Source organism: Polyodon spathula, chromosome 28 (assembly GCF_017654505.1).
Source record: "Polyodon spathula isolate WHYD16114869_AA chromosome 28, ASM1765450v1, whole genome shotgun sequence".
In the NCBI taxonomy this organism is placed as follows: domain Eukaryota; kingdom Metazoa; phylum Chordata; class Actinopteri; order Acipenseriformes; family Polyodontidae; genus Polyodon; species Polyodon spathula.
This window is the reverse complement of record NC_054561.1, coordinates 5,361,656-5,387,383: the sequence shown is the minus strand read 5'-3', so window position 1 is coordinate 5,387,383 and position 25,728 is coordinate 5,361,656. Positions and strand designations below refer to the sequence as shown.

At 38.8% G+C, this 25,728-nt stretch overlaps 1 protein-coding gene across 1 annotated transcript; it reads right to left on the bottom strand.

Moving 5' to 3' along the window:
- Positions 1–3,284: 3,284 nt before the first annotated feature.
- LOC121301831 (26S proteasome non-ATPase regulatory subunit 11) lies at positions 3,285–25,728 on the bottom strand. The gene is made up of 13 exons (XM_041231451.1): positions 25,604–25,728; positions 22,806–22,907; positions 22,011–22,207; positions 19,890–19,947; positions 17,555–17,749; positions 14,710–14,854; positions 13,656–13,716; positions 11,279–11,341; positions 10,515–10,640; positions 9,701–9,736; positions 7,926–7,977; positions 7,383–7,525; positions 3,285–7,008 (listed from the first exon to the last, which is right to left on the bottom strand). Exons 1-12 carry the CDS (start codon positions 25,692–25,694, stop codon positions 7,383–7,385), a joined length of 1,269 nt encoding a protein of 422 aa, XP_041087385.1. The 5' UTR covers positions 25,695–25,728; the 3' UTR covers positions 3,285–7,008.

The window sequence follows — 25,728 nt, the reverse complement described above, 5'->3', positions numbered from 1 at the left end:
TGAATAGAACCCCTCTCTTTGAGAGGTGTGTTCTACGAGATGGATGTCTTGTTTTTGAAGTAGTGTTTCTACCTCGTTTGAGGGCCAAGACCTGGAGAGGGTCGTTCACGGGTGTAACAGTGATCCTTTAAAAGGGAGGAGGTCCCGAGTGGAATTTCAGTGTGTAGCCGATGTGTACAGTTGCGAGTACCCAAGAGTCTGAGGTGCAACTGCACCAGTAGCGCAGATGGTGTCGTGCGAAAGGGTTAGTCTGAGGTTGCAAGCCTTTAGGGCCCCTACTGGGGCGGAGGCTGCCTGAAGCGGTTCTGCTGAAACTGTCTCCCTGGGGCCCCCCCCCGTTCTTGCTGCTGGCTCCTTACTGCGGAGGCCTGGAGGCAGTGCCTCTGGTCACTAGGCATACTTCTCTCACATGGTACTTGTACTGATTCCAGAGGGGAATGTTTATACATGTGTCTAGGACAAAAAGGTAGAGGAAGATTGCTACAGTGTGTAATACTGTTTTAACGAAGAGACCAACAATAGCTGTTTTGGAGACCGCTATAAACTCTCGTATCTTGTAAAGCGCTTTGTGTTCATGTCATCAGGCTAGAGAAGTGGGCAAGGTGGCACAGAATGTTAAAGGCCCTAGTCTGTTACTGCCAATGTCCTTGAATCAAATACTGCCCAGGTCAAAGGAATTTAAACAACCTACCCCTCTGAGGAGAATCGTGTAAATCACAAAATGACACAAGACCACATTGCAATCAATGTGAGTGAACCTTTAAATGCTTTCAGTATGTTGTTTAGCATGATTAGATAAAAGGCTAAAAGTTAACGTATATTTGGTAGCAGTTTGCTACCCGAAACTAAATTTTCTACTAGTTTTTTTATGCAGTAGCATTTTTCTGATACCTTACACTGCAGTATATGACCGACCCTGAGTGAACACGTATATAATTACCAGTATTAGTTCTTTTTTTTAAACACGTACATTATCTTTCATAATGCGGGAAACCATTGCTAATAAAGCTTCTCAACTGTAGATGACTGAGGTTTGTAACGGCTCACGTAGCTGCGCATCAGGCCCACACTGGAAATAGCACAGTACCTACAGTACAGAATAACAGAGACAATTTAAAAGGTATGAAGTTTATTTTATAGACCAAAAGTAAAATGAAATAACTGTTAAAAACATTGCGATTGTATAGGATAACAGACAATGACCTTACAGGAAATTAAGCCCTACTCCTCCACCGGTTACCTCTTTTGTTGTTGGCGTCCTTCACTTTTTTGTATTCTGAGTGTTTTTATTTTGTCACAACACTGAATTGCTGTTCTTTCAATTACCATTGACTGCAGCTGCTCCTGAATGGAACTTTGATCAAATATTCAAAAATGATTTAATCCTCTCCCCATCCCAGGGTGAACAAACATTTTCTTGGCTCGCTAGCGGCCACCATTGCTGCAGTATAATCCAAAAACACACTGACATTGTGTGTCATGCTACGTATCTTTGTTGAAATCTACAAGAGTTTGTAATCACAATAATTTTATACTCATGGATGAACCGAGGAAAAAATGAACATTAAGAAACTTTTTTTTTTTTTTTTTTTTTTTTTTTAAATATTTTGTTAATTTCTATGCTCTGTAGAGCTGCAGGAGACATTTCTCAAGCGTGCGCTTAGAGAAATTTGCATAAAACTCACAGAAACTGCGGTTCACCAGTGCCTCCTTAGCGTGCTCTTGGTCCCAGGCAGGAAGAGCATATGCCATGCTTGTCCTCAATAGACAGACTGGCCTTGCATGTCTCATAGGGATAAACCCCAGGTATGATGCAAGAAGCAAGCAATGTAGTGTACAGTTTATACAAATGTACAGGTGCTGCCTCAATCCGATTACAGATAGCAACCGGGCAGGTCAAGACCCGAACATGGGGCATAAGCACAGGACGGAACCAGGATGGTACCACGTCGGTTCAGAAGCAGTTCGGTGACTTTAGCACCGGTATGGCACAGCCACAGCGGGTGGCAACGTACAGGGATGCCCCCCTATAAAAGCCACTGGCAAAACACCTCACTGGGTACCAACACAAGACTGAAGGAAGCCAGGGTGTTGGAATGGACTAACAGCCTTCGCAATGGTGATGCTAAAATAGCTGTCACCAAAACAGCATCAGATACTGAGGTTTAAATTCCTTAAAACAACCACCAAAGAGAGTATCTCGGTCCTGGCAGTGCTGCTGACCCAGCAGCTGCTCTTGCTGCATGTGTGCCAAGCACCACATTGCAGACAGGCCTGCACATAGACAAGAGAAAACCCTTTCAACAAAAAATTGTAAACATAAATACCGGCAATAGAAAAAATGTCTCGTATGGTGTTAAAGGAAACACAAGTAATAAAATAACCATACCAGTTCGGCATGGTACAGTTACAAGGACGGCACTGTACTGGTGCAGTAACCTCGGTCACGGTTCGATACAGGGTCGGGGATCTTTGTATCGGTATGGTACCGCGGGTAGTAATGTACAGGGATGCTCACCTGTACAAACTACTGGCAAAACCACTCTGTACCACACACAAGACTGAGAGACGCCTGCTTGTTAGGAGGCACTGTTAATGCAAAGCAGTCACCAAAATAGCAGCGAGATACTGTGGGCGAGATTGCGAGCAATTTTAGTCCAGCGCAGTACTGCGGAGCCCAGCAGCTGTGTCCATATTTCTGTAAAAAGACAAAAACAAAAAAGACAACACAAGAGAAATATTTCTCCCCAGAAAACAGGAAAATGGAACTGACATATCACTGTGTCTAACTGAAATGCAAACTGAACTAAGAAAACACTGATTCTAGACATAGATGTTGTGTTTCTGCACTGAAGTACCTGCTGCTGCTAGGATCAGTTGAAGAAACTCATTTAGGTTAACTTGTGGGTGGACAATTGCTTCATTGTCCAGTCACTTCCATTAGCAGCAATCTTATTTTTTAGCCTGTCTGTGCTGCACCTGCCCTTAAGAAGGCAAGCTCCAATTTCTTACTGCAGCTGCCCATGCAGCACTAACACAGCTATCTATAGACAGACAGGGGGCTTCAGTACCGTTGCACCTTGCAATTCAAAGGAACTAAATAACTACTCGGTCTCAATGGGTTAAACAAACAATCCCTGTGTTGTATCTGTGAATTAAACAGAGGGCTTTAGCCTCTAGATCCATCAATTCATACATTACTGGGCTGTACATGGCAGGCTGGATAAGCAGTCTTCAGCGCTTTAACTATATATCAACTTTTTAAAAGACAACACAATATGGCGTTTTTGAAAAAAAAATTGTTTTATTGAATTCATCTGAACATCAGATATACGCGGTAATTGTTAGTTAGCAAGAACCGTTTGTACATTTGATATTGATGGAATTACAAACAAGCAATCCTATTTTTTTTGGGAGGGGGTGGGGGTGGGAGTACAAATTATCCAAGGGGAACATGAAATGGAGTGGTGGGGGAGGGAGAGAGAGAGAGAGAGGAGAGAGAATCTCAAACAAAAAGGAGAGAAAATAAATGTGGAATAAAAAAGTTAAAAAAAAAAGTCAGATGGAGATTGAAAAAGTATGAGGTGGCCATTCCATATCATACAGAACCGACACCTGTTAGAAATGAAAAAACTGAAGGTAACAACATTTTGATGGTTTTGAGCTTACACTGCCTAAACGTTCCAATAGACTGGGGAGGGTGTTCACTGGCTGCTCTGTACAGGCTATACAACATTCTTTCAAAAGGCTCGTGCACACGTTACGGATTAAACAACCCTGGTAAGTTGCAGAAGACAGAAAAGGCAAATTTTTAAAAAAAAGAAACACTGAAGTGCCCTCCGATCTAAACTCTTCAGGACAGAAGGGCTTCATCTGGTTTACGACCGTCTCCCAAATACTGACACCCATTTATTTCTGCTGCTCCTAATTTTTTATTAGGTGTACAGAAAATTGAGACAATCACAACAAATGGCCATCAGGTGACAATATCAAGTTAAAATTCCTCAGAATTAAAACAATTTAAAAAGGGGAGGGGCTAAAGCCATATACTGGAAAATCTGAATTTCAGCATGCCTCTAACCTAATTTACCTCAGTAAATTGTCAATTGTTGTTTGTGAAGAGAAGCACAAAGGCTACAATAGTCACACTCTTCCCTGCTGCTTACAGGAAAACGGTTGATGGAGGAAGCATGTAATTCTCAATCCAGAAATAGTACAACCGCACAAACAGCAGACCTCATCAACACAACCCTCTTCCAACTGAATGGTGAACCAATTTTAATATGCTGTTACAATGATTCCAGTTTCTGACTGGTGAATAGGTCAGTCAGGCATTTTACATTACATTATAAAACAGGCATTATATAAATAGCAGTAAGACCCTGGTTTAGGGCCTTGTTTTTACAGGTTTGAGAATTAAATGGTTCCAGTGTTTTTAAAATAACAGATCACACAACATAACCAAGCCCAACAATACGACAGGCTGTGCCCCACTTCTTAATATGCCAAACTTCCATACATTTCTTAGAGAATATTAAAATAATCCCCTCACCTGGCAAACACAACTGTTGAATTATCATCAAAAAGAGCATGTATAAATTATCCAAACATTGAATTACAGGTGCATAAAACCTCACTGATATGCACTTATTAAAATACATTAAAAAAAAAAAAAAATGTAAAAATCCCAAAAGTCAAACAGCAAGGTCAGCTCATGCATTTGTCAGCTGTGCTTTTTTTTTTCTTTTCTTACACAAAACCAGGTAAAAGGTCTAACACCCAAAGCCTCTTATCTACAGCCTGTATTGGAGGTTACTGACATAAAATAAGAGAAAGACATATAGATATTACACACAGTAAAAAACTATTTGTAAGAAGACCTTGGAAAGAGGTTCAAGTTATGTACAGTGGAAAGAGATTGAACAAATTTGAGTTTACCGATGAATATTTAAACCAATCAACACTGTTCCTTTATTTCTACATGCAGCATGACCGTTCTTCGAGGATATTAAGGTAGCATTGAGAAATTCATAAGTGAATCGCTGAAAAAACAGGAGAGCTTACTCGGGATTGAACAAGGATCTCTTGTTCACTCGAGTACCCATGCCAGTTGGGCCGCAAGGTGTTCTTGGTTTTAATAAGAGAGTAACTATGCAACACGCAAGGGAAGATTCAGTAAGCCAAACGTAGATGGTCTTTAATCCCTTGGGAGGCTATACACCACTTTAGCTGTTTTCCCTCTTTAATAAAAACAGTGGCAAGCTTAATTTACAAGTTAACCAATTTTAACATAATTGTCACCAAGACATCTCACACACACAGGCCTTGCAGCAAACCTGTGGCTGGGCTGAGGAAACAGGTTCAAACATCTGTCCCTCTCTAAACACCGGGTCACAAACACTCAACAGTACTCAGGTTGTGCAGAAAATTCAGGTTTGGTTATCCCCATAAAAAAAGAACCAATGATTCTGTAATGCAATGCGCAAAGAACAAAACTCATTGGTCATAACAAGGAAAATGCATTACAAAGGTACTTAATCTGATCCACAATACTGTACTAGATTTTCTGTACAGTTTTCTGTACACCCTGCTGAAATCAAGAAATCAGGAAGCTGCTGTTAATGACCAGGCTGTCTCAATAAAATGACCCCCTTTCTCTCTTATTGGTAGACAATAGCTGAATAAAATAGCTTAAGTGGTTAGACTGCAGTTCCACACCAGCTGACCTCCCTTTAGTTCATGTGGCTGAATGAACCTGTATCCTTCTCAGGTTTCTTCCTGCCACAACTTTTGTCACCATTTTATCCAGGAACTGTCATGGCCTTGCAGATATGAAGTGGAATATCTAGGTGCAGAAAATGCCTCAAAAAGTGGAGGATTTTCATTTGTACTCCCAGATAGTACTATACACCAGGATCCCTGGAAAAACAATGGCCATAAACCCAATGGTTTCGTGGACTTGCCAGCCACTACCGAGAGGCATAGCCTTGGAGGGAACCAATTGGAAAGGAGAACGACAAAACTCAGTGGACAACCTGCTCTCCCAAGATCAGAAATGATAAAACTAGGAATATACATGGCTTTGAGTAAACCATATACTTGGAGTACACAACCAAGCTTTATAGCCAAGAGAGAAAAAAAAAAAAAAAAACAGGTTAAAAAGGTCAAACAGCAGCTTGTATAGGCCAAGAGATATCCGTAGAAACTTTAAAACATCAAAAATAGAGCTAGGGGAATAAAGTTCTTCCTGCTGAAGACTCGTCACTAATTCACTCCCCTTAATTAAAAAAAAAAAAAAAAGTAATTTTGGGAGGCACAGGCAGGGGCACTGCACTGTACATTTACCATAGAATTCCTGTTACATGCAACTCTTCACCGTACCTTAAAAAACTAACTTTCATTAAAAGGACTCTTGCCAAGGTTTCTTTATTTTACTTTTTTATTTTAAGACCATAATGGCTAGTAAGGGAAATGGTAATACTTGGCAAATCGGTTTCTGCTTAGAGGTACAACTGGGATAATTTACCATCAAAAAGGGGGAACAGCCAATCATTTCAGTATTACAGGGGTTGGTGTGGCAAGCAAAAAGAATATCAGGATCAAAACCACACATCGAGAGCTTTTACTTAAATACTTTCTACAGTGCCCTTAGCTTTTGTCCAGGGGTGGAGGTTATAGACATACAGTTTTAAACCTCGTTGAGAAAGGGAGGACACTCTTTAGGCAGTGTAAGCCTGCTATTTTTATTCTCTTAAAGGTTTTATATATTGTATATGTTTTTATTTTACAATATTCCCTGATAGCCAACTGAGGCCGCTGGGTGCTATACAGAATCCTAAAAGAAAACGTGATGATGCAAGGAATAGAGAATTTCATCCAATGAGGGAGACGTTAAAAACTTTCCCAGTGAAAGCAAAAGGAAACAAAGGAATCTCATTGCAGTTTGTTTTTCCCCCCCAAGGTTCCACTCTCCGTCACACACACTCTCCAAGTACACAGCCTCGCCTCCTGTGGACAGGACAGACAGATTCATTAAGATATGGACACGTTCACTGAGGAACAATAGCAATTCCTGTATAGAAATCTGTGTGCACCCAACCCTTTCAAAAATCAATTAAATCAAATGACATCCTCTTGCCAGCTGAATAATGTCTAATGGATATCATTCCACTTTGAAATACTGATAACTGAGACTCAAATATGCCCACATTTTAGGAAACAGTAATAACCAATGGAAAACATACATTCTAATGTACATTTTGAATTATTCTACCCTTTTATGTCCACTCATCTGCCAAGTGTAGGGTTAGTTTCAGTAAACCCCCCATCCCTCCCCACTATTGCACAGTTCTTGTACAGTCCGTGCTTCTAAAGAACCTCACCTATGTTAACTTCTTGGCTTTGTTGTAGAGTGAATCCACTACTTTGCTCATGTTCTGAATGGTTTCAAGAGCTGCTTCGTATGTTTTATCTACTGGTGGCTCATCAAATATAATCAGCACACCCTCTCCCTGGTCCAGGATCCCTGAAACACAAGGCATGACAAGGATCAGAATACAGGCCGATGCACTTCAGGAGCCCATACACAACTGAACATCAAACTGCATAGCGATAACAGTGGGCCTGGGCACACTGATCCATAATGCAAGTCTAGCACTACTTCTAAAGCAGAAGGATTGTGAAGGAGGCTGTGGGACCTATTGGGTAGAACATAATGATGTAAAAGGAAGCAGCGTAGGCTAGCTGTTAGTCAAAGGACAAGCCGTGTGGCCGTGTGGCAGGGTAACAATAATTGATTCATCATTAGTTTAGTCTTGAATACCTGTTGTACTGAATATTGTCATGTAGGGTCCAAGACGCAGTGCAACAGTGGTTACTGCAGAGGAAGACATTGACCAGAAAAATATGCAAGATGAAAGATTTACCATGAAACTTCTTGTCCAGAATCATCTGGGACAACTTTCTCTCTACGTCGCCCTGAAAGTAGATCGTCAAAAGGTAATAAAAAAAACAACGCATCCCTAGGTACAGTTAAGCAGAATGGCACTTCCCATACAATGCATTCCAATACAAATCTGCATTTCAATCAGGTTTTATATCTGACGACTTAATTATTTGAAGAGCAATTGGATTATATCTGCTAACTAAAGTGCACAACACACTGGTTAATCCACCTGGACATCCAATAGTCTCTGGTATAGGCTCACTTACTGAACCCTTACCTAACTATGTTGACCATTTTCTTTGGCCACTTCTTGTAGAGTCACCCTCGTATATTAGGGACACGGGTGATTTTATTGACCAACTTTCAAATGTAAAATTGGACAGTCAGAATATAATTTTAGCCACACTTGATGTTGTTTGTCTATACACTAACACTCCATATGTAGATGGTCTACAGGCATTAAGCTTTTATCTAGGTCAGAGTTAATTCACAGACCCCATCTACAGATTTCCTATTGGATATGACAGATTGTTCTCACTAAAAATTAGTTTTTATATCAGCGAGACTTTAATTACTGTTATTTATTCATTACAGAGGGATGTTCAAGATCTGGAGGTGTACTGAACAAATTGACAGGTTTCTTTCCTTGTCGTAATTGTGCTGCCTGTGAATGCGGTTAAAATCAATAATTTCACAATCAGCATACAATAAGTACAATATTTTACAGGTTATTACCTGTACTTCGACTAATGTCATTTACTTGATTTCCTGTCCCTGCCATTTACAGCACATTGGAAAAACCACCAGGCATTAATGAACACAAAAGCTCAATCCAGAGAAAAGACATACATTCACCAATAGCTAGACACTTTCTTGATGCCAGACATTCACTGGCATAGAACAATTATTACAAGCACATAGTGGTGGAAATCTTGAGCGAAAATTGTTAGTATGAATCAAAATGGTGGAGTTTTACCTATGTAGACATGAAATAAAATGAGTAGCAGCTGTAAAGTTGAAGTAGTATATATGAAGTCTGAATCTCAAAGTTTCAACTATATGTCCAGTTGCAACAAATATGGCAGCAAAATGATTAATTTTAATTGATCAACAAGTGTTATGAAACATGATCATGGTAATAAATCACTGCAAAGCCGTGTACCAAATTTCTCTAAGATTTCACTCAGTCTAATTAAAAAAAAAAAAAAAAAAAAAAAAAAAACACACAAGTACCATGCTGTAGCCTAGAAAGTACATGCTGCTTCCTGCTACCCCTATCACTTCCTACGATTAAGGACCTTCGGAAAGTCATAGCAGATTTTACACAGACTGACTAACTGCATTTCATTCCTGTACCTCCATATGCCAATTTAACACCAAAAGGACTTTAAACTGATTTAACGATAATGTAGATATAAACACATTAACCAAGGGCCAATTATAAAACAGTTCCTAAAAACAAAAAGTGACTTATGGCCATTTACATTTAGCTAATACAAAAGACAAACATGTATAAATCACAGTTCACAGGCTATTGGTCTACAGGACAAACCTATTAAGCCATCAATAGCCCAGCTATTAAGTGTTCCCCTTTCTAAGCAATCAGTAGCACTTGACATCTCCTATCTAAGTTATGACCAGGTCCTTCCTTGCTCAGCTTTAAATCAGAATGAGATCAGAATCCAATTTGACACCAGTTTATAACTGGAAGTTAAGGTGACGTCAGCGAATGAGATTATAGAGTTTTCTACTTACCTTTGGAAGTTTAATAAGAGTGGATATGTGTTCGATCTGCAAAATAAGAAGGTGTGTTAAAAAACCAAGGATATACAACAGATTGTGTGAATTGACTGCTCTTAAGCAGCTGAGGTTTAAGTTTTACGATAGAAGTCCAAAACTAATGGCAAGCAGTGCAACCCCTATTGTCTCAAGTGGATGTATTCATTGCAACATTTAAACAAACCCTCAACACATGTAAATAACTTTATTATGGAGGCTGTTCAGAATATATTGCCATAGTTAGCCAACCCAGTTAGACACCTGAAACCAGGCAACACCCTCAAGAACTTGTTACAGATACATGGGAGGACATTTCATATATGCATCCTCATAGTGGAGATACACTTAAAAAAAAAAAATAATAATAATAATAATAATAATAATAATAAATAATAATAATAATAATAATAATATACCACTCATTGCAGTTTCTCAAGATATAAACTATTACAATAGTTTTTCCAATATAGGGTTGGGTCACTCTTTGCCTTGAGACAACATGGCATAGACTACAAGGTTTTAGAGGGTTTCTCAAGGGTAATATTCAGAAAACTGTCTTCTCGCTCTGTCCACAACTTTGTGGCTACAGCTCTCTTTATTGGTGACCACTTCTCCTTCATTTTGACTCTGCTGATACACTCTGACTTGGAGTCTGTTTGCAAGTCCGTTGCTCCCTCAGCTATATGATGCTGAAGGGATGACATGTTGCATCTTATTCAGGCCGAATCGGATAGGCATGTCTTAATAAAGTGACCAGGCAGTGCATTCTTTATTTAAATATCTCCCCTACCTGCACTCTGGAGAAGGGCTCGATGACCCGGATGAGGTTCTGCTCCAGCAGGTTGTCGTAGAGCTTGGCCAGGTGGGTGCTGATGATGGGGTCATCCCTCAGCTCCCCTCGGTACTCTGTCAGGGCCTGCGAGGGGGACAAAGCAGCAGAGTTAACACACCACACAGAGAGATGACGTTTCTAAAACTCAACAATCTATATTAAAAAAAAAAATGTAATTGGTTTACAGAACTTCACATTAGAGTTATAATTTATTGTAAGTTACGATAGCTATGCAATTACATACTTGTCCCAGTTAACTTTACCTGGTTAAGACTACCCTTGGAACACAAAGTGACCCATGAAAACAAAACAATTTTAGATCATATCTGAAACAGAAGTTATGAAGGGCTTAAAATATACTGGTTTTGAGAAAAAGAGAGCTCTTCATGAAGTATTTTAAGCATAACACATGAAACTAACAAAACATTCAGAATTGCTAATTTAAGTAGTCTAACTTTTGACCATGAATATTTTCTTCTATTTATGATATGATTGTATTCTAAAATAACTACATCCAGGACTACTGAAATGCATGCACATACTACAACTTGAATGTAAATGTAGAGTATGTAATTCTAAAATTATAAACAAAACTTACGGGCTTGTAACCTAGAGATCTGTGAGCTTTTACAAAAATGATGGCTATATGAGAACAGCTCATCGTTGAGCTGCTAAACTAAACAAAATAATTAGGGAGTTAATATTAATTGATCTGGACCTACCTTCTCAAAGTCTGCTAAGGACCGATTCTTGCTGGCCTGAGCCACGCATTTCAGTGCGTCTGTCTGTAAAAAGATTTTTAATAGCTTAGGGAACTTTAATAGATTTCCAACCAGACATATACAAACACACATTTTGCTTTGCACTATAAAAGCCTAAAATAGTGGTACTTGCTCCTTACTAACACAGTGTGCTGTCATTTGTTAAAGGCAAGCATACAACATCCCCAAGCAGTTGCTGCTGACACTGTCTGGTGCAGACTTGCCCATACATTGAGACTGCACGTTCTGCATCCACTGAACTGGCTGGAAGTGTAAGGCAAAGCTTTGCCAAGTTATACAGATGTGGAAATCAATCAGAAACAGTCCCAAAACTCGGTCACCCAAGGGCATCTGGCATACTTTAATAAAGGCAATATACGCAGCACGTTCGTTGTCGTGTTAGGCTATAGTCCCATCCAATAATTTATTTTATTAGTACAGACTCAAAACAAAGAAAACAAGCCTATTCGGGTCTAAAATTCAAACTGTGTTTAAAAAGCAGCAGGTTGTTTGAAGGTGGCTGTGCTAGATCGTACCTGTAGTACTGATTTAACTTCGCTACAACCGACAGGACTACTTTATGTCTGAGCTGACTTTCCAGTTTGTTTTCTGAAAGCTGTTTATTTTACGTTCTATTTAGCAACCTTTATAGTAACCTTTCGTTTAATGTACGATTCTGAAGCTAGTGATCGATCATATTTTCTCCAAAGACACATTAAAAGAAGTGCAAAACAATTACCTCCATCTGCATGTACAGTTTCTTTGGGAAATATCTTGACATGATCATCAGCCGAAATATACTTTGCTTTTTTTGCTTTGTCGTCCATTTCTGGTATTTTACCGCCAATGCTGAAAACTAGATTTTAGCAACCTAAATCAAAATAACAATGCAACACTGACTTTGTCCCACCCCTTACTGTATAGTACAGGTCACAAAAAAGCCAGTACAAATGCACTGATAGCACTGATAAAACACGGTCACCATTGGAAATGTTATTTGCTTAAGGAGGTTTTTTTGGGTTTTTTTTTTGCCTAAGTGCAATGCACACAGGATGGCAAAGCAATAATAATAAAAAAGCGCTTATCTACAGCCAGAAGATACGGAGTTTGCTTTGTTTGAAAACCTTAAAAAAGGTTGTTTTTTTTTTCTCTCCAAACTCGTCCGGTATGCATCTGCCCCTAAAAGAGCTGAATTTCGCGGTGACCCCTCAATTTCCCAATTTCCACGCAATCGCAATTTAGGTAAACCCCTAGTGATGAACCTTTATTTTAGCTTTATAACATGGACCATGAACAAAATCTCTTCTGTAAGCTGCTCAAGTGTCTGCTTTGCCACTGCTCTCAGCTAGAATAATTATTAAAAAACAGATCACAATAGCATGCTATATTACTGCTCTCTACCTTGGCCTGCAGTAATGCCAGTCTGCCCTAAGAGGAATTTGATCATCCAAGTGCCAATATGGTTACCATCACATTTGGTAACTTTTTTAAAGTGACACTTTGTTTCTTTGACTTACTGGGCCACCATATTTTACAGTACAGCTTTTTAAACCCACATCATTGGATAGGGGAGGGATTGAATTTTACTGCCTGCTTTTTTTCTTCATTGAGACAGGCATTTAATTTTGAAAGGGTGGAGACATTTTCAGCAAGTACACAGAAAACATGACAACAATTTGTTTACATCTAAGAAAAATGGGAACACTAAATCAGATGAATTTGACTTAGTTATATTAGAACATTTACTCTGATCTCATGTGTTTTTTTATATAAGTTTTTTTACAACATGTATGAATAACAAGAAACGAGTGGATATAAGCAGACACTACTTCATTAACTAAATTTAAATCAAGCAATTTTTTTTTCCCTTATTACTGTCAATCCAGTAATACAAATAACGCAAATGCTTTTAAAAATAACCAAATACCCCAATTTTTTTATTTTTTGTATTGCATGCAGGAAAGCCACTATAAGATTGTTACCTTTATTAAAAACATTTGAATCTACTGATTAATCAACTAATGCCCACAAAATAACCAATCAAAAATTAGAATCGAGTGACAGCTCCAACTTCAACACATACTTTGGTGTGTTTTTTATATTACTTTGTAGTTAAGTCTTTGCGACGTTAAAACGTTATTTGCTTATTTAGGGTTTCTTTGCTAACCAGCTTTCTTAGCTTAAATACTAACCTGGGCTGTCAGTATCAGAATGTAATATAAAGAGTATGTGTGTGTACATGTAGAAATGGTTTAAACATTGAAACCTGCATACCATTTAAATGTTCATGAGAATGTACCATAAGCACATCCCGAGAGCCACCCCCTCTTGTCCCTACCTGTCGTCCTGCATACCGCAGAGCTAGTTTTCCACTTATCAAGGCCTGCACATCCTCTGGGCTGCAAGGAGAAAAGAAACACAAGAGTGAATGAAGTGCTTGCAAAGGTCTGATTGAAGCCTTCCTTTTACCATTATGGAGGTAAATCAGTCAAACAATGGATACTCTCTTAAAATGGCAGGTTCAACTAAGTACTACAGCAGGACAGGGTATGTGTCATTGTGGGATACTGGCACTCCTCAGTGAGAATATAGGGTTATAGGATGGTGACCGTCTGTATATGAGGGCAATACCAGCACTAGACTCGAGGTGCCAATATAACCCACACACAGTCGCTCACAGTCCAATAAACCTAATATATACTGCTTTATTAATAATACACAAGTTAAAACTCCAGCTATATTTGATACCAACCTTTATTTATCGATTGTGTTTTCATTGAAAACACATAAAAGGCTGATGAAGAGAATACCGTTAGTGGCTGAGGTATGCAGCCCATTGTGATGTCACCATTTTGAATGGAGGTATGATTTTTTTATGCAGATGTCAACAAACGTGCTGCTATGGAGAATACAGCATGTATTGAAACTAAAAAAGCTATGGCTGATGTCATGAATTTCTCTGATGTGTTGTGGAATACAGCAGGCCAAAGATGCAAAGAGCATCTCAATTTGCAACATCCCATGACACACACCCTGTAGTGGTATATTGTGAATTATTAATTAATTAATGGCTACAAAGTGCAGTAATTTAACATTAGAAACTATTAACAATAGGTTTAAATGGCGATGTCCTCAGAATGCAATGGCGATGACATCACATAGCCGACTGAAATGAACAGGAGGACAATCCTTGCCATTGTATAATATTAAACTACTCTCTATTAAAAGCAATTCATAATGAGCAATCCTTGTTGACACAAATTACGGTCTTTAGGCTGGAACCCTTATAACACAGAGAGACAATACAATTCTAGCAAGGTTGTATAAGGGAAGGCTAGATTTATGAATTGACATCAATAAAGGACTTTTTTTCCTTGGCTAAAACTACTTACGAGTTAAGCATGATCTTGCAGAGGAGCATGTACTTGAGTGCTGTGATGGCCCGGGGGCTGTCAGTAGAATCGTAACCCTCAAACGCCTCGTAGAAATAGGAGTAGGCCGTTTTCCAGTCCTTCTCCTCCGCTGCATGGATGATCCCTAAAGAAGATGGGAGCAGTCTGAGCCAAACTCGGTTCTTACTTCAATAGGCAAATACACATGTATTTCTACATAGCTGAACTTACCACCAAGCACCCTGTCAGGGTTTCAGAGCTTTCTTTGTTTAGGTATATTACTCAAGAGATCAGGTGCCAGAAGTTTGAGCAACGTCAGTCCACTGATAAAGCTTATTTGAAGTGACTGCATGAATAAGTGCCTTTAGATTTACTACATCAGTTATTTAATTCACCTATTAGAAGGAACAAGGGGCTCGATTGCTCAAACTCCTGTCTTCTATACCAAACAATAATTGTAATCATTTCTTGGAACAGTCATAGCTTTGTCAAAAAACACTCAGATTCCTATGAATTTAAGATTCGTTTTTAAAACGTTTAAAAAGATTTTCTTCTCAAATAGCCTGCGTCTTAAATTCAAGTACAGTATAGTGATGCACACATTAAAAATGGCCAACAAAAGATGCGACTGTCTGAGTATACAAACAGCAATGTCAGCTCAAAGTTAACGTAGATTTGGTAGTCTTTTGCTATCCAAAACTGCTACTAGCTTTTTTCTGATGCTGCAGTTTATGAGACCGACCCCGAGTGAACATGTACATAATTACCGGTAATAGACTTTAAACATGTACATTATCTTTCATAAAGCAGCAAACCATTTATAATCAGATGACTGAGATTTGTACCGCCTCATGTAGATATGCGAGGCCCACAATGCAAAAAAAAAAAAAAAAAAAAAAACACGAAAGTGTGACAGTGCCTCTATTGTGCTTGCTTTGTTTCAGATCACCAGAGAAGCACAAGAGCATGCCTTTCTTTGATACGAGAGAAGAGATGCTAGGATGGAGCTCAAGTTGTTCGTCATCATCCCTGGCACCACAGACTGCGTGAAATCTAACCTGAGCAAAAGGACAAGCATGTCTGGCAAATCATGTTGGACTTTAATGTTTGACCCTGCAATTCTGTGTATAGTGTTCCAAAGATCCCAGTTTGAAGATAAACTCTCCTTCCTTTTGTTTCCGAGCAACATTTGTTCCATAGCACTGATTGATCACACAGACTGTGATGTCTTCAGCAGTGTGATCATCACTGTTGAAGTGATGGGCTACTGGAAAGTAGCAAACGTTTAGTCGCATATACAACCAAATTAGTCAGACTGCAGAGCCCTGTAATTCTGTTTTATTTCCAATTTAGTTCCTGAGAATAGTCACCACAGTTATCATTGTCTTTAAATTCTCAAATTATTAAATGGAAACCCGGGCAGTAAAGGGAGAACTAGGTTGAGTTGGATAATTTAAAACCCAGGTTTAAGGGTACCTGTGCACACAGTTTTTTTTTTTTTTTAATTGTATGTTAATCCTAAAATTCAAAGTGCTGCAAAACTTTTGGCCAGAGCTGCAGAGCAAGTCATTTCATTTTCTTTCTTCTTTATCAAGGTCTCACCTCCCTCTTGTGGTCACAGCTAATTATAGCATTACAAACCCAGAAAACTGACATTAATAGTACTTTCTAGAAACAGGGATATCACTGTGAATGACATTGTGAACTTCCCCACATTGTCCTGGTGGGACACATTGCCACAAATTGGTCAAGTACAGTCAACCCTCTTTATACCGCCAGGTAAGGGCCATGGGCAAAACCTGGCAATAAGCCAGGGTGGCTTTATAGTGAAGATCAACATTTAGTTTCAAATCACCCAAACAACAATTCCATAAAAACAAAAAAAAACATACGATTTTTTCTTTTAATGTAATGTGTTTGGGAGCGGGAGTGTTGATGACATTGGTATGAAGGTTCAGTTAACAATGAATTAGAAAGTGAAGGTTAACTGCACAACTTTGTTGTTTTAATTGGCCATGATTATTCCACTGTCGCTACAATGAGGGAAACTACAATGCTAATATTTACATTTGCTTGGCTTGGGAAGTTGATGGGTGGCGGGCAGCGGGGTGGCTATATAACGGGTACAAATAGCACTGTTTTTATATTGGTGCCATTTGTTCAAAGAGAATAGCTGGCAGTATGCAAGGGTGGTGTTATAAAGGGGTGCGGTATAATGCAGGACAACTGTATCAATTATGCTTAACCAAGTGGTAAGGACTACCGAAATAACCTTACCAAAGTCTATATCAACAATGATTCACAGCACAAGAACCGAGTTAATCATAGTTAATCATTTACTATACGGTTAACATTCAGGGAATGATACACCGCCACCGTCATTTATTTAGGACTTGGGAAATTCTACGAGTCATTCTTATTAGAATTATGGCAAAATACTCAGCTGTACCTTGGATTGTGTGTATTAATTCTACAGTTCTAAATTCTGGAAACCCAACTACGTCATCCCTTTGCATGGAGTTCCATGCACAATTTCACTATGAGGCCATGATTTTAAAAAATGGTTCGGTCATGTTTCATTTATCAGGTGCAAACAACGTTGAAACAGTAAACACATAAGCAGACAAACAAAGGTTAAATGTGAGATTGATCTTGCAAGTATTTTCTCAGTGCGAATATGTAACTTTCACATTGTTTATTGCCGCATTCAGGCATAACAACGGACTTAGGCATTACTGTGAACTGCAAATGGAAACATGGCACAAGGGTGTCAGTGTAACGATGGGCACGTGCTCGTGTGCATGTATGTCTGTGTACCCTTCCCATTGCAGCATACTCTTCTTACCTGACTGCATGTCCAGGGCAGCCTGCAGCTTGGGTGGGCAATAGATGGCGTTGGCAGTCGTCCTGGCTGAAGTGAGGGCAGCCCGTGCTTTGGGCAAATTACTGAGGCCGTGATATGTCTTACTCTCCAGCAGCTGCACCTCCACCAGCAGTGCCTTGTCATCCATCTTTTTCAGCTCCCGCAACAACTGGGACCCTGAGAGAGACAAGCAGAGGGGGGTGTATTTTCAGGTTTGGACAGTTTTATAGAACAAGGAGAGGGATGTTACAAGTACTTCATCCATACCTTTAGAACACTCTGTGGTTGTTTTAATAGTGATACTAAAATAAACTGATAAAAATGAATGACAAACATTTCAAATTAGAAGACAATGAGAAAGACCTCTAGTCAAAACGAAAGAACAGGTATGCATGTTAATCTTTTAAACATGCTGCATTGGTTAGAGCAGATGGTTGTGCAGCCAGTCAGCACTGGCACCGATGTCAGGTCACACCTCCTTGAATGCAACTCTGGCAAAACTATCCCTTTGAGAAAAGAGGCCACAAAACCAAGCCCTGTGAAGCTCTCCACTGTGAGTTTAAGGAAAAGACTTGTGAGATTAACTAGGGATTTTAATCTTGACATTTTCTATTGATTAAAATCTATTTAAATTGATTAACATAAAACTCGAAAATACCTAAAAAAATAAGCACCGAAAAATGAAATTAATAAAAACAGAACAACGTAAGCCCCAATTACAAGCAGCTTAAACTATTTACTGCAAATGTTTCATATAATTCCAGCTAATGTTTCGCATATATACATTTACTTAACCTACTTTCCTGCTAACCGTCGCCACAAGCGAAAAATGTGCTTGTGTGAGACTACGCCAGCATGATTACTTTGAACGTGTGTTGGTAGATGAATCAATAGAGACTGTTTAATTTGATTTAAATTCACCCAGTGAAAGCCATTTAGCTTGATTACATAACACAACAGGTCACAGTTGCTGTTTGCTACCTCATTAAAATATGCTGAAATACATTTTGGATATAATAACAGAATGGTTCCAAAAGATTCAGAAGAGGAACAATTAATAAAAGAATAAACACATTTATTATTTTAATAAGGAGGACTGGTCTCACTATGGATTGATTGAGTTTTAATAGCTGAATCAGTGCAATATTACTGTTAGTAGTCCCAGGTGAAAAAACACAGTAAAAAAAAAAAAAAAAAAAAAAAAGTTGTGTCTACACAAGCCTACTTAATATTACAAGCTTGTGTAACTAGAGCTGCGAGTGGTCTGGGAGGCACTTCTATTAACATACACTACAGCACTGTGTCAACTGGCAGTTTCGCTGTACAGTTCACAGTGGAACACACGAACATCTCTGCAAACCAATTCAGAATTTCGGATCTCTGCAAATCATGTTTTTTCATGTTGGACTAAGTTTGGCATTGATTAAATGGGAGTCAGAGTTATAGTGTACTTTAAATACACTGTTAAATTGTAAGTAAAGGGCAGGGTCTGGCATTTAAATATCTTCATGTTTTCAAATAAAATACACTTACTTTTGTCTTGCTGAAACACTATGTTTATATTATTGTTAAGTATAAACATTTTGTATAAACAAGTCCACACAAATCCTGTAGTAAAATGTTATTTCAGCCTTGTGAAGTTGTAAAAGAATTCTACCAGTGACAGTGTGCGCTGAAAGCTGAAAAGCTCACCTATATTTGTGTTTAGGGAAACCTGTGGAGAGTGGCGTTCAGAGGAGGGTTGCTGGGCACAGTTATAGTCAATATGTTTATTCTATTGTGTACATAGAACAATATTTTAACATAGTTTAGTGTGGCTGAAGTTTTCCAGTGTGGCTAAAAAATTTCAGTTACTTTAGCGATAGTGGCTAACTAAATGAGTCTTAAAGGGAACGTAGCTTACATATATTTGAAAATCAGCCACAGTGAGCAATTTGAAATATAAATATAAATCTTTAACAGTGGTTTGATGTGTTTTATAGCTTGGGATGGCTCACATCTGGCTCTTTAATTAGAACATTTCATTGGAAGGGGAGGGAGTGAATTAAAAAGTGAGTTTAAAAAAAAAATGTAATGCTGCTGAGCAATATAAGTAAAATAAGATTTTAAGAGAGTTCATTCTAGTCATCTGTTGACAGAACTCAGCATAAATGTATTAATGCACTCAACTGAGGGCTGAGGATTTTTGTACACAGGTTCCCTACATATCTATGGACAAATCTAATTTTACAGTTGTACAGTACAGGAGATATTCGAGATTTAATAAAAATGTTATTCTTAATTAAGAACCAACAAAAACATTCATCCCTGTACTTACCAAGATGCAGCGCCTCCTGGTACCTCTTAGTGTCGAAATACAGTGAAACCAGGCGAGCCTAAAGGAAAATAAATTTGATATGAACAGGTTTCACACTTCTTTGCTCATCCTTAAAGAAAACAAAACAATCCGACTCAAGCATGTTTCCAACATCAGTCCTCCGGGAGCACTCAAACAGGAACTGAATATTCTTTTTAACCCTCCAGCACTTTCCGGTGTATAAGTCAGCCTCTAAGATTTGAATGGTCAGACAATCTTTACAATGTATTTGTACGAAACCACCAAAACTGGCCTGTTTCCTAAATAGCAATGGTTTTCACTCTTGCCTTTAAAACCCAGCTACTAGGAACAAGAGGAGCTTAGATGGACCGAATGACTTTGTCTTGTTCGCAAATGTTCTTCTGTTTTGTCTTCATAGAAACTTCCACTTGATGTTTACAACACCAACAGATACCCAACCTTTTACAAAGTGTTTCACAAAGATCCTGTAATATTTAAAAATCAAATGATGTACTGAGAATCTCAAAACATAAAATTCTCACAGATTTCTCTGAAACACACTTCAAGATCAATTGGAAAAGGCTGCACATCAATCAAAGAATTAACTTTTTTAAATAAAGTACTGCTTTGAGTGAGGAAAAAGTGAGTTATTAAACTAGTGTTTTGATTCTGCTAAAATAAGACAGAACAGATTAAATGTTTGTTCTGTTTCCATGCAAGTTTCTGAAAACTCTGAATTGATCCATCAACAGCCCAAAGCACCTATGACCATTGTTCCATAGTCCAATTTCTGTGTTCTTGTGCATATTTTAGCCTTTTAGTCTTGTTCCCCTTTATTAACAGAGGTATTCTTACTGCAAAACATCCTTCAAGTTCTGACTTCAAAAATGACCTTCGTACTGTTGATTTGATGGACAAGACACCTGTGTGCCAGGTTCTGTTGTCAATTCAAGACTTGTCTTCTTTCTGTTCCTTAAGGATATTATCTTCAAGTATTGCTCATCCTTGTTAGACAGCTTTTAGACTCTTCCAGTCCTGGGTCCAGCTTTTTGGGGCCTCCAGTTTTTCCTTCTTTATGCAAGTTAAGGTTATTATAATAGTAGAAAACACTAGTGGAGGTTTTGAGTAAACTGTTGATGCTCGTAATGCATCAAAGCAGAAAAATGCAATATGTTGAAGACTTTTGCACAGCAGTGTGTGTGTGTGTGTGTGTGTGTGTGTGTGTGTGTGTGTGTGTGTGTGTGTGTGTATATATATATATATATATATATATATATATATATATATATATATATATATATATATATATATATATATATATATATATATATAACAGTACCAGTCAAAAGTTTGAGTACACTTGCTGGAAACTAGTTTTTTTTTTCATAATTGAGAAAATTCTTGAAAATAAAAACAAGTTACCACCCCTGATATTTAGTGAGCAAGTAGTCCAAGCAAAGTTACCCAGCAACAAACTCCCCATTCTTAGTTGTGCTGCTTTCCTAGAAAAAGGAGACCATTTCAGGGGACCATTCTACTTGTGAGCTGTCTTGTTCATTAACACATTAGCATACTTTTAAAGAGGGGACGATTATCTATTTAGGGATACCAAGATATTTAGTAACAAAGTGTCAGTAAGGAAAAATGGGCAATAAAACCCCCACTCCTAGTCTTGCTCTAAATCATTTGTTGTTGCCATCATTTGTGTCAGTACTGTACATGACAGAAATAGGTTCAGAGGAGGTTTGTTACTTTTGCATGACATCACCCAAAGGTTTTACTATGGGTAGTGAAAATTGCTTTTAACAGTGTCACAACACAAGGATTCCCATTGTTCAGGTCAAGGTGTAAACACACACATTTTTGGACCACCACACAAATGTGAAGAAAAGTTGCTTTTACTACTGGAAGCTAGGCTGTGAATCTGATTCAAGTGAAATTAATATCATTGGATCAACTTAGTATTTTGGGGATGTTAGACATCATAATCCCTCCACAAAAGAAGTAGATCAGACCAGGTGCTATGTTACAGCACAGTGTAGCTTTATCAAGTGCCATTGAACATTATATTCATAGATCATTACGATTCACAAGCTCTAAATTGAGGATTTTTAACCCTACCTCTAGAGCTTGACGTAAAAAGGTTCTCTTCTCTGCTTTTGCCCATTCAATGCACTCTAGGCACAGCTGGACCTCTTGGCCAGTGGCTGCCTCCATGTCCAGAAATAGGTCGAGTAACAAGCGAACCAGCCTGGCTGCCTTGGCCTTGCTGATCGAGTTCAGGAACGGTCGCACATACTTCAACAGGCCCCCAAGCTCTACAGGAGAAAAGGGAAACACATTGTTTCAACGCTGGATGTACAAAGTGTCAGTGCTCATCTCAGATCCCTGCATACAAATGCACTTAGGTCTTGATGTAGGTCCCAATACAGAACAAGGGTTGTCTACATTTTCAATACTGTATTAAATGGTTGGACTTACTGATTCCACACTATCAAATTCAAGACATGGGCTCTCAGATCAAAGGTGATCTAGTAAAGTTACTGTTGGTCAGAGCAAACCACAGACATGACTTTTGCTGTTTATTAGACATCTGCACTCAAAAGTTGAAAAGGTAACAGCTTGTTAATGGCCTTAACAGGTGCAGAATATAACAATGACATGGAGAATAATGTTCATGTATAAAAACAAGTCTAAATCATTACATAAACTACCTCTCATATCAGAAAATCACAATGGTTTTCCTACCCATTGCCACATTTCAGTACATAATTAAAGTTGAAGATGCACTTCTATGGATTCAGTGAACTGCATATTGCTGTGCACCGCTACTTTAGGTCAACCACACTTTAAGCATCTTCCAAACCAGGGTTTTACATTTAGTTCCTAGCAATGGCAGTGGTAGGCATCACTCACCTGCAGCCTGCCCTGTCTTGGCCAGGAGTGACCCCAGCTCCAAGATGCTCTGCTCTTTGACCCGCACAGCCTCCTCATCATTCTCCTGGATTTCTCGCTTCACTGAAGAGGGAAGAGGTCACTGTTAGTACTGCACTCGCAATTACATTGCACTGCAGAAATGAACAGGCGTATTTTCAAAGCATTTTCACCGCCTCATTTCACATGTGGTCAAATATAGAAACTTAGTTACCATGGTAATTTTGAATCAGATTGAATTTGTTTTAGACAGAGAGGAACAGGTAAAATGCATTTATAGCTTCTTGTTCTTGTTTATGCTGGTGTTCCACTTGAGAGAATTGTGCTCCTTGCTCTTTAAACACCAGTAGTCCCCGAAAAAGTGCAACAAGTATAGTTTGAAAACAGCCAACTTTCTTGTAAAATTAGGCTCCAAGTGTACCTAAGGGAATTACTATTTACAGTTACCGATTTCTCTCTCTCAAAAGTGCATATTACAATTGGATTTATAAATCGGTCTTAATGTACAGTAGTGTATATAAAAACAGTATTTTAATAATTAAGACATGGCTGTAACAGTGACCTGGACTTGAGGATCTTTTGGTAAATGTTTTTTAATGGCAATGACGAGACACAACAAGTACCAACACATTCAAATGAGTTCTCTGCTTGCAACTGTATCCATTACACCACTGCCTATAACAGGAATGCCAGGCATGTGCTGTGTACATCCAAACTAACCCCTGCAGTGCCTGCTTCTAAAATATGAGGTCCCAGCTGAACAGAGACTTGGTTAAGGCAATGTTAGCACACATTAGACTATCAGATTCTGGGGTTGTATGATTAACATCTTTAAGTCACATTACATTTTTACATATGCATACGGTGGATGAGGTACAGCTATTTCTTGTTACTGATCTCTCTTATTTTGGGGATGTTGGTCAATGACATACTTATTTTTCCCCACTTGTTTCACTTTCTACACCACCCTTGCTTGTTGATCAGCACCACTTAGCTAGTGTTTTCAGTCCAGTTAGTACACCACTTGAGGCTTGCTGTGCACACACACATTATATATATAATCCAGTTAAACGTATTCCAGGGAACACAGGAGAGGGATGCTCCTGAAACAGCAGAAATGTATTACAATACACACATATTTCAATGAAGAGTGGCTTTGTCTTTCCTGTTTAAATAGGGTTAACTACGGTTCCTGTGATAAGGTAGCAGGGTAGTGTGATAACTTGTTATCCAAGTGGCTAATTAAGAGCGAGTCAGCAATGGGTAACCTGACTAGCAATTAAATTTGAGCACCAATTGCACATATGCCCACATTACAAAGTCATCATATAATTTGGCACTATTTTCAGTCTCAGCTCTTGGTGAGATTAGGATTAGGTACTGAGTGGGCTGTCAACATTTCATACACATTTTTAAATATCATTTTTTGTATTTTTTTTTAAATAAAAGATTTGCAAGTTGTGCACTGGAATCCCCAAGAAGTTCATTTATTCTGGTGATTGAAAAAACAAATAAAGCCCACTGTTTGACAATGCAAAGCTCTGCTCTGTGAGTGAATATGTACTGCACACTGGCTTGGCATGTGTCCTTGGGCACTTAGTGTCATCATGACTAAGTTAAACTGACAGGCCCTTGTAAACACAATTAATACAATGTAATACAACTGTGAGTAAAACAAGATCAACTGTCAAATGTTTTAAAAGGTTCTAGATTAGGGATACATGAAACCCACTAGTAAACGCTACACAGTGACAACCACCATACCTTCACTTCTAACTTCACTGCTGTAATAAAATATAGAGTTCTGACAATAACATGAAATTACACAACACAATTGTTAACCAATTACATTAGGAAATTCGTTTTAAACAACAATTTAACAGCTCAAGTAAAATGATGAACGCTGCAACAAAACAAGACTTTTTTTTGCCACGAATGAGCAATAGCAACACATACTGTAGTACACAACGCCATGTCTTGAGATTGACACCAGTCGTCGAGTCATATGCACAAGGAGTTCAAAGAATATTTACCGAAATAAACAAAACTAAGACAAATCAAAAAAGGGCGTCAAGGTTATGTATTAGCTTGCCTTGTTGTGACACAGCACATGTATACCACGAACTATGAAAAACAATAGTTTCTCGCTAACTACACAAAGTACTTTTGACAGCTGACAAAGCAGGACCCTGAATGCCCGTTTATACTGACTGATCATCTAATCAAAATACCCATAGCCTCAGAACCAGATCAGCTTCATTTAACACAGAGTACAAATCTAACCAGGTATGACGACTCAGTCTGGGCTGTCCTACAAACGGCGCGTTTTCAACTCATGAAACGAAGTATAAACGTACATCATAACCGTAGAATACTTGTCCATTTATTTTCGGTTTTCTTTTTGTTTGATTAAAACTTTCATTTGATACCTTATCAGTAGGCTTTTTTTTTGGACATAACCGTTATGTTGTTGACATTTCAGCTCAGGGAGTCTGTTGAATAAAGCACCAGAGTTCTAAAACAAATGTACAGAAAAAAAATGCATGCTAAACATCTCAGCACCGGGGTTTATTGTGAAAAACGTACTGTACCGAGAGCAAGGTGCCTTATTCACCTAGCCCCGGTGTCTGGCCTACTACCGCTCTCACACTCACAGTGAGTCAGCAGCAAGCAAGCCGGCTTCGGTCTCCCTTTTCCCCGGAATCTACTCCTCCTCGACCGGTCAGCCTACCGGGACCTGATCCAGACCCCCGGGCTCAGCTTCTGCCCAGACTCCTTACCTATCGAGTGTAAAATATCGATGGACGCGTTGCGATCCGTGCTGAGTAGAGACTGAGCCCTCTGAAACTCCACCACCGCCGCAGCCGCCATCTTACTAACTCACTGGCTGCTACCCGACTACACA

Bases quoted from the DNA above. Each gene is read 5' to 3' on its own strand.
- LOC121301831 (XM_041231451.1), bottom strand. From the start codon at position 25,694: ATGGCGGCTGCGGCGGTGGTGGAGTTTCAGAGGGCTCAGTCTCTACTC. The intron at 11,342-13,655 runs GTAGGGACAAGA...ATCTTTTTACAG, and splicing joins TGCGGTATGCAGGACGACAG to ACAGACGCACTGAAATGCGT. The intron at 7,978-9,700 runs GTAAGTAGAAAA...ATCTACTTTCAG, and splicing joins CTCTTATTAAACTTCCAAAG to GGCGACGTAGAGAGAAAGTT.